Raw genomic sequence first — 10,238 nt, forward strand, 5'->3', positions numbered from 1 at the left:
TGTTTGAAATTGTTCTTTTCCTTTTTATTTGGTCGCTGATTGTTCTTGCTCGATAGCTTGCATGTTTTAATGTGTTTTCTTCTCAATGGATAGACATGTAGTTTTATTTCTTGCTTAAATTTCCATCATATGATTACATTTTGAATTTCTGATGGAGGTGCATATTATGATTCAATATCTTGCATTTTCAATGCATGTCCAACTAGGAAATCAATGTTGCATATCTTGTTGAAATTTGTGTAACACGAACACTCTCATTTGACACTCTTCTAGGTTTGTGGGGACACCATTTTTTCATTGTATGGTAGCAAGATCCCAAAATTCTTCTTCTTCCATTTCTGTTATTATTGATCCTGAAACAATTCTTCTGCCGTACTTCCTCACTGCTCTACATTGTGCTTACGAGCTTGATCGTGACTGGTTTCTAGTTTCCATGATACCAAACGTCTCAAAGTTTCCTTTTAGAATGGACGACACTGGTAAACACTGGCTAAAGGAAGATGGTGCAATTATAGGAGTTGGGAAGGTACAAAGAAGTTATCTTACTTATAATTAAATACTGAATTCTGGTTTGGTTTTGTTATCATTGCACTGTATTTCCACCAGATTCAGGAATATACCCTTAAGGAAGTACAATGGAGCAACTGTGGTGAGACGCTTCTAATGGCTTGGAACATGGGAGAGGTACCACTTTATGCTGGGATTCTTCCTCCTTTCTTACACGGGAAAGGATTCCACAATTGCTGGCTTTTAAATGAAGTGCTGTCATCAGAATTCAGATTAGTCATTGATGCCAGTTACATAGCAGCTGCATTCTATCCAGAAAATCGAACCCCCCGTTGTAAGAGGAATATCTCATTTGATGCTGGGAATGATGGTTGGGAAGTGAAAGGGAATCATCATCTTGCTACATCATATGGATCATATTATTCTGGAGCACAAAACAAGCTGATCACAGATCTTAGTTTTATAAAATGTTCTGGAAAAAATATTCTTTTTGATTCAGTGAAAAAGGTTGTTTTCTATCATGAAGTATCTTGCAGGCATCCTTTTGGTTTCAAGCATGGGATGACATTCTCACTTGAAAGGTTCCTTCACTTCGGGATTCAGCAGAAATTAGGACGTTGCATTAAGGATTTAAGTTTCTTTGGAAGTCCATGTTTTCTCAAGAAAAAATATGAGATTGCTTTTACAAAACTACTGACATTATCCAATCCATTCGATTTGGGATCACTCCTTCAGATCAATGCAGACAAGGATAAAACAATTGTTCTTGCAGTTGCTGGAGACAACTACAGGGACATGCTTATGAGTTGGGTTTGCCGATTACGTTACTTAGCTGTATCAAATTATATCGTTTGTGCTCTTGATGCTGAAACTTATCAGTTTGCACTCTTGCTGGTAATGTTGAATAACAAAATTTTGAAAATATCAGCTGTTTGATCTCTCATGAATTTTTCATTCAATGTGGACATCTGATGGATATTTCTCGTTTTTTTTTTCAGGGCTTGCCTGTTTTCAGGGATCCACATGCACCAAGCAATATTAGCTTCAACAACTGCCACTTTGGCACTGATTGTTTCCAGAGAGTGACGAAAGTCAAATCCCGGATAGTTTTGCAGATACTGAAAATGGGATACAATGTTCTCCTAAGTGATGTTGACGTGTATTGGTTCAGCAATCCCTTGACATATCTCCTATCATTTGGTCCTGCTGTTTTGGCGGCACAATCAGATGAATATAATGAGATTGGTATGCTTTGTTCTATTTTCTAGCAGGTTGAATAATTTTGTTGGTTATTTGGTGTTTTTTCCATGATATATGTTGATATGCATATCGTTTCAAGTACATATAGAACGTGATGCACGTAGGGAATGACTTGCCTCTGCTTCATCAGCATATAGCTTACGACATCCCCGAATTTATGTGCAACTCAATCACATTTTTTTTGCTATGAAGAATGAACGGTTACATAAGACAAATATGATATAGATATGGATATGTTCACACAACATAATCATAAAAAATAGGGTATGATATATCATGTAGATTATGTTATAAATAGTTAATATAAAAAGTTTGTTTAAAACACTTGCTGACAATATTTTCTATTAAAAATTTTACGCAATGAAAAATAATATCATATATATCAAATAAATTCTTTCCATAGAAAAATTAGCATTGGTTTAATTATAATTACATTATAGTAGTCGTTAAGTGTACCAAATTATTAATACCACTGATTTTAGTATTAATCAACAAATATATATTTGTCAGTATCAATATCATGGATAAAATTGCATAATATGAGACACCTCTTCTTTTTCCGAACAAAAAAATGAATCCGTAATGAGCTTTATGCCTCATTAGGTTATTGAGAGTCATGTCTTACATAAGGCGAGACGTGCCTCTTTCAATCTAACAAAAGCATGCACACTAAGAAATTAGGTTTTTCTTTAGGAAATGTTAAATAAGAAACTACACCTGACTTCTAAGCCTCATGCCTGTTCACGCAAGTTACGGCTAGATGCTAGCTCATGTGACCACTCCTCATGACGGTAAGTTACCAGTCTTCTTTGCCACTGTTGCCACAACTGGCAACCCTTTTTGCCACCGCCACCGCCACCTCCTCTTTTCCAAGCTCGCTTCTCCTATATGAAAATTTGTTTATTCATAAATGTAATTTCTTTATTTTATTAATTTATATATTGTTTTAGCCTTTGCATATTTCATTCAAACGTTTTAGGATAAATGGTTTAAAGAAATGATAAAATCGTCGTTGATAGAAAAAACCCAATATGTACTTATAGCGTGCAAGATATTGGATGGAATAACAACACATGTTTATTTCAATTGCAATTAATGCGAAAATATCATCAAAGGGGTGTTACTTGAATGAATTAATACATTTCTGGCTCACAAAAGAATGTGACACCATGAGTCTGTGGGTTTGAAAAATTCTCGCCTTGGCTTCCTTGAAATTAATGTGTTACATAAGGTTTTGAGTCAAATTTTCAGAAGGTAGATGAGACAGTAGATAAGACACTAAAAAAATTTTCCTTTTATTTTGCGAAATTTTTAATATCTAGTATTTGAGGTTTCCTACTAGTGCAAGCTCCTATGGTTAGCTATTCTCCCAATTTCGGGAAAACACTTTTGATTAATGTTATTCTAGAGAGCTTATTGCTCAGCTTATAGTAGCAACAACTTGGATTTTTAGTTTGAAAAATTAATTATTGTAAACATAGAGCGGATGGAATGAGGGATGATGATGAACCTGATCAAGGTCTTATAGTTTCATAGAGAGCTTATTGCTCAGCTTATAGTAGCAACAACGTGGATTTTTAGTTTGAAAAATTTATTATTGTAAACATAGAGCGGATGGAATGAGGAATGGCGATGAACCTGATTAAGGTCTTATAGTTTCGAGTTTCATTATTTTAGTTTGTCATGTTCTCTGGTCTAGGTAGTCAAAGAAGACAGTCAACCCAATTTGATAGGAGGATCTTTGTAGTCATAGGTTTTTTTGTCCAAATGGGCTTGAAAGACATAGGGTGGATGTTTGTCTATGTTGATTAATTTAACTTAATCTCAGCTAATTGAGAGCATTTTTCTCTATTTTTTATAACTTAAAGGGTCAAAAAGTCATTGTAGACTATACGAGCTGGAATTATAACTGTAATATAGTGAAGCCAATTGACCAAAGCACCTGATTTGAGAGCTCTGATGTTAATCACTTCGTTTATGAAATCGACTAGCCAAATCACATGGACAAAAGACTCGGATCAAATTTGAATGACATGTCCTTTTCTAACAAATAACACAAAGGCTTAATGATCTTAGAAAAATTTTTAATGTATCGACGGTAAAATCCGGCATGCTCTAAAAAATTCTTAATCCCTTTCACTAAAGCGGGAGGTACAGTTTTTCTATCGCCTAAATCTTGGTTAGATCTACCTCTATTCCCCTCTCAGAATCTTAAGGCACAACACCATCCCTTCGATGACCATGAATTGACATTTCTCTTAGTTCAATACCAAATTGGTCTCCTTACATCTTTGTATTACTATTGCAAGATTTTTTCAGGCATGAGTCGAATGAAGTGCCAAAAATAGAGAAGTCATTCATGGTGATCTCTATCATAGTCTCAATCAAGTCAAAAAGTGGACATCAGGCAGTGCTAAAATGTGGCTAACACATTGGAAAGTCTAAAGGGCATCCTTATAAAGGCAAATGTCCCATAAGGACTAGTGAATGTGGTATTGTCTTGGTCCTCAAAGGCTATAGGGATCTGATTGTAACCTGAAATAGCCATATAAGAAGTAGTAGAAAGGGTGGCCTGCTAATCTATCCATCATCTGGTCAAGAAAAGTCCATGTGGTTGCGTCGAGCCCTTATAGTCGATATAGATCGTCCAGTGACAGTTCAAGTAGGTATCAACTCATTTCTCTCATTTTTCTCATTTTATACTACTTTCACTCCCAGTTCAAGTAGGTATCAACTCATTTCTCTCATTTTATACTACTTTCACTCAACTCATTTCTCTCATTTTTCTCATTTTATACTACTTTCACTCCTCGCTTATTGAGTACACAAGTGAATTGGGTTTACACAGACACTATCTGAGATGAAGAAGATTATACCTGCATCTAACCACTTCATAATCTCTTTTTTCACCAACTTCTTCATCACAGGGTACAGTCAACGTTGAGTTCATATTCTTCCTCCATCAAAATCCTATGCATGCATAGGGAAGGGCTTATACATTTTATGTCAGCTATGGTCCACCCAATGGCCTTTTTAAATGTCATGAGCATTCTCATCAACTTCTCTTGCACCTTACTCAGCTCTGCCAAAATAATCACAAACAATACAAAATTCTCTCATAGGTTTGACTACTTGAGGTGATTTGTCAAGGTTTTCAACTCCAACTCAAGGGATACCTCTGTGTATGGAACTAGGGGCTTGGCATTTGTGATTGTGTCTAAGAGCTCAAATCTCTCCCTAAAGGTCCTACGGTTTCCCCCTGACAACACAGCAAATTCTTTTCTATATGTATCAATACAATCCTTAACCACTACCTGCTCTACTGGGTCCACTCATACAATTTTAGCAAATTATCTCAACACTACTCCTTCCACCACATCTCTTCTATAGCACATCATCATCAGGGTCTTGGGGAAATTTTATTGATTTTAAAATATCAAAGGTGGCATCTTAGTCATTAACTCTGATGGCCAATTTTCCTTTCTAAACATTGGTCATTACCCCTCCTATGGCTAACAGACTCGGCCAAGAATCAAGGGTATCTTCTTGTCCTCCTCCATTTTTAGGCCTACAAAATCTGTAAGGATATGAATTTGTCCACTTTGACCAACACATCTTTTATGACTCCCATCAGATAGACGAAGGATTGGTCCGTTAACTGTAGGGTCATATTGGTTGGTCGGGCCTTTTCTAATTCTAGTCTCTTTAATATGGATAGTGGTATCAGGTTTATGCTTTTACTCTTAATTCACAAAGGGACCTCCCAATAAATTTTACTCCTATGACACATAGGATGGTGAAGTTACCGGGGTCGTTCATCTTTTGGAGCAACTTCTTTTGCGGTATGACACTACACTACTCATTCAGGGTCACTGTCTCAAAATTTCCTAATTTTCTTTTCTTGGTCAACACATTCGTCATGAACTTGACATAACTAGGCATCTGCCCTAGAGCTTCTGCAAATTGGATGTTTATGACCAACTTCTTAAAAACCTCTAGTAACCTAAAAAAAATATTGGTCTAATTTTTGCTTCTACAGCCTCTGGGAAAAAAGTGGTGCAACTTTCTCAGGCTCCTTCCTAGAGGGTGATGCATCACTCTCTAAGTCTTGGTGGGTAAGGCTTTTTTTTGGTATCATTACAGGTCTTCTAACTGATTATAGGGTTAGCTTGAAGGCTCCCTCACTGCTAATTTTCTATCACTTGGATGTTATTGTTTCATTGAAAATTAGGGAAGTTCCTCCAGCTAGGTTTATAGGTGTTGGAATAAGGATTGTTCTTTCTATTCCCTATGACTTTAAGGGCTTCTAAGGTTCTGGTGCTAGGATCTCCTAATGATCCATACCTCATCTCCTCACTTTGTAGGGATCCTGTCTCTGAATTTATCCCGACAGTGTCTAACTCCCTAGAAATTACAGATACTTGAGTGACTATAATAGTCAGAACACCAAAATCATGCACAGTAGCCATGTTTTTTACGATAACTCACGTAAAGGGCCATTAGAAATTATTGGAGGTCATTTCTTCATTCAAGTTATTTGTCTCCTCAAGGGGTTTGTACATTAGGGATCCCACAACTGCAACTTTTATTGTGGGCCTTAAAAAACCTACAAGCCTACTGCAAAAGCTTGGATAATAAGCCAATCGGGCAAGGCATAGTGTGGACTCTTCTTAAGAAATTCCTTGAACCTCTCCCAGGCCTCATAAATAGAATCTCCATCTATATGGGTGAACGAGATAATGTCATTCCTAAGCTTGGTATTATTAGATGGTGGAAAATTTTTGACCAGGAACGTTTTTGTTAAGTTAGTCCAAGTGATAATGGATCTTGGGGTTAGGGAGTTTAACCATATTTTGGCTTTGTCTCTCAAAGAGAAAGGGAAAAGCCTTAGTCCAATGACACCTCTGTGGAGACCGTTATACCTAAAAGTAGCATATAATTTTAGGAATTTTGCTAAGGAAAGTTAGTCATCTGTGGATAATCCCCAAACTGATTGGTTTGCACTATTTGGATTATAACTGGTCTCAGCTCAAAGTTGTTGGCCTCTACAATGGGTAGTTGATGCTCATATTGATCTCTTCTAATAACAGGTTGACATACTCACTGAGTGGCTTCATGGTATTATCCCGGGGTTGGTTATCTCTAAATGTGTCTCTTGCAGTGTCTTTACTCTCCTAAGTTTTCTAAAGATTCACTCGATTTCACGATCAAAGGGTGCTAAAGTGGGTGCTCCAGTCCTCTGCAATGGGTAGTTGATTCTCATATAATTCTTTTTTACTAACGATTTGACATACTCACTAAGTGGCTTCATTGTATTATCCCGAGGGTTGGTTATCCCTAAAGGTGTCTCTTATAGTGCTTTTTCTTTCCTAAGTTTTCTAAAGGTTCACTCGGTTTCACGATCAAAGGGTGTTAAAGTGGGTGCTCCGGTCCTACACTTATACTAAGTGTTGACGGACAAGTGATCCTAAACTAAGTTCATACACACACATGGCTTCAATCACTCATACACAAGTCTTTCAGCAAACAACGTAGACTCATCAAAGAAACAATGCAAGTGTAATATAATAAAGCACAATGCAAAAAAAGGAATAGAAAACAAAAAATATCGAACCTAGACACTCAGTTATTCAACTATTGTTCTCTTAGAATCACAATATTTATTAACGTCTTTTTCCTACAATGACACAAAAAAATTTGATGACCGAAAAGTTGTTGTGAGATAAGTTGGCTAAGAACGCAGGTGTACCTATCAAATAATATACAAACTTTTAAGTCCGCGCATCGATTCCATTAGAAAAATATTTGAAAATATTCTGATAGGTGAATCTCTAGTTTACAACCTACGGAACCTAGTTTGACACAATCACAATTGCAAGAATGACGTCCTCTAATCATATGTGAAACAATTATTAAATCAAACAACAGATCAGGAAACAACTAGAAGCATGAGTTGTGTCTTTCAGAGGAGATGAGACTCATACTTTTGTTACTCAGGTATATTGTGTTTTCATGGTCCTTTTGAGATTTCTTCTATTATAGTTGCCAATCAAGGAGAGTTGTGTCTTTCAGAGGAGATGAGACTCATACTTCTGTTACTCAGGTATATTGTGTTTTCATGGTCCTCTTGAGATTTCTTCTATTATAGTTGCCAATCAAGGGCAAAGTTCTTCTTAGCCTATGCGCAGGTCATAGGAAGAGTTTGAAATCATATTATGGTTAAACGAGACTTAAGCATGCAGCATTTCCTAGAACTCTTCGGATCTCCCATTTAGGTTGAAAAACCCTACTAACAATATACATATTCCACTAGGTTTTCCTGTGGTAATTTACTCATTCCACCATACAACAGTTAGAAATCCTAGATCATAAGTGTTGTAAATATCCTAACTGACCAAATTAGGAGTAAACTAAGTGCAAAAGGTTCACACAGTAACATGCTTGCATTAACAATGCAAAAAACATATATGGAGAAATCACACACAAAAAATCATGAAAAATAATCGAACCTTACATCACAAAATGATTAAAGAAACTTAGCTACGAGACATGAGATGAGAAAACGATAAACAATTCATCAAAATCATTGAAGAAAGTATACTAATGTAAAAACTTACATCCATAGATTTTACATGCCACACCATTAATGATTCTCACTGTATAACGAATTTGCTCTGCAATCTTTTCCTCACACAAGCCATCCCTCTCTCTGAGAACTCCCTCTCAAAGTATAAAGACATAATTCTAGAAGCTTTTTCCTTTAAGTAGGAAGGAGAAGAACTTTTAAAGCAGTTAAAAAAATATCTCTGCAAAAAAATCTAGCACCTTGCCTCATAAGATTATAGCTAGGTTTCCTCCAAAGGGAAGAAATCTTTCATATTTTTCATTCTGTGTATCGGGTGCGCCCACACCTGTGTCCAAAGCTATTGTGCTGTGTCTGGTACTAGGGTGCTTCGTATCTAGCATAGATGTGCTATCATTTGTTGGAATTGGGTGCGGGTGCGCCGTTAGGAAAGCACGAGTGTGTCAGGAGTTGGCGCGGGTGCGCCCTAGTGGCAGCGTGGTATTCCACTCGCTTTGTCTCACCAGCTTGGCTATGTGCGTGTTCGGTGTGGGTGCACTCTGGTATGGAAGGGGGGCGTGGATGCACTCCATGTCTTGTGCTGGTATGCATGAGGACAATTCTTCATCTGCCAGTCTTTTGGCTCCCAATTTATCTCTTTTTTTTCTCTCCAAGTGTCTTAAACCATGTAACCTACACAACATTACAAAAATACCTTCCCCAAGTTGTAAAACAAATGGTCATAAAATATACAATAAACAAAGGATAACATATGGAAAAATTGTGCATATTTTATCCACATCATATAGCACAATATATCACCCACAAACAAACGGTCAAACAAAAGTTTTAAACCATTATTTGGAGCAATATTTGCGGGCTTACACATCCAAGGTATATGCACAAAAAAGATTTTTAAAGACCTCTACTTTTAATCAAATGGTATGTTTCATTAAATGAAGAGGTTAATTGGGACGATTTTTCATCTTTATGCAAATCATATCCATCCCTCAACCTCAAGGATAAAGTTGTTTTTATTGATAGCGGTGATGATATGAACTTACTAATAACAATTGAACCAAAAATAATGAAAGATAAATATGAGAAATTGCTAGATAAGATGAGAAGGAAGTAGATGAATGCACACAAGCTAAAGAAAAAATAGATGAAGTATTCGAGAAGCGCCTTTCAAGAAGAAAAGAGGGTAAACCAACCTTGTTAAAAGACTGCATAATAACCTATATAATCTTCATTATAAGAACTACGGTACTAGATAATATTGTAAACACTTATGTGTTCAGTTATAAACTAGATAACAAAATCTATTGGAGGATATAAAATAACCTTGTAACATGATTCTTGAGGAGAATTAGAAAATTCTTGATTCATTCCCCCTTCTTCTCATTAGAGTTTGTGTCTACTCGAAATAGACCTTCCTATTTCTTGTGCTCTATTTTTGCCCTAGAAAAATCTTATCATCGTCATCCTTGCATGATCTGTTACAATAGCAATTGTAGTCCGAGAAGTGGTTTACTTTGATGATATATGAAAATAGTAAAATATCAAAATAGTCCCCGACTATTTACATGGGGTTGCTTTAGTCCCAGAGTTTATTGAATTATCAAAATAGTGTCTGGCTATTTTAAAATTGCGCTCTAATATTCTTCCTTATGGACTAGTTCAACTGCAGTTTAAAGAGTTCAGAGACTATTTTTATACTTCTATAAACTTTGAGACTAAAACAACCCCATAAAAATAGTTGGAGAATGAAGAATATTTTAGCACTTTATACGAAAAATCATCTTTGGAAAAAAATAAACATTGGAGTTGAAATACATGAAAGATCATAAGAAATTCCGAATTCCAAAGTATGCATAGGGTGAGAAACGTAATAATGTAATATATATAT

General features: G+C 36.1%; 1 protein-coding gene across 1 annotated transcript in view; it reads left to right on the forward strand.

Annotated features, from left to right (window-relative positions):
• Nucleotides 1-273: 273 nt before the first annotated feature.
• Nucleotides 274-10,238, forward strand: part of LOC110022173 (beta-arabinofuranosyltransferase RAY1) — a gene marked incomplete at its 5' end in the record, with an annotated part of 11,099 nt that continues 1,134 nt past the window's right edge. The window contains 3 exon segments of the mRNA XM_020720989.1: nt 274-526; nt 607-1,401; nt 1,506-1,752. Coding sequence (XP_020576648.1) covers nt 274-526; nt 607-1,401; nt 1,506-1,752 — 1,295 coding nt within the window.

The sequence above is a fragment of the Phalaenopsis equestris genome, unplaced genomic scaffold (assembly GCF_001263595.1).
Source record: "Phalaenopsis equestris unplaced genomic scaffold, ASM126359v1 Scaffold000174, whole genome shotgun sequence".
Taxonomy (NCBI): Eukaryota; Viridiplantae; Streptophyta; class Magnoliopsida; order Asparagales; family Orchidaceae; genus Phalaenopsis; species Phalaenopsis equestris.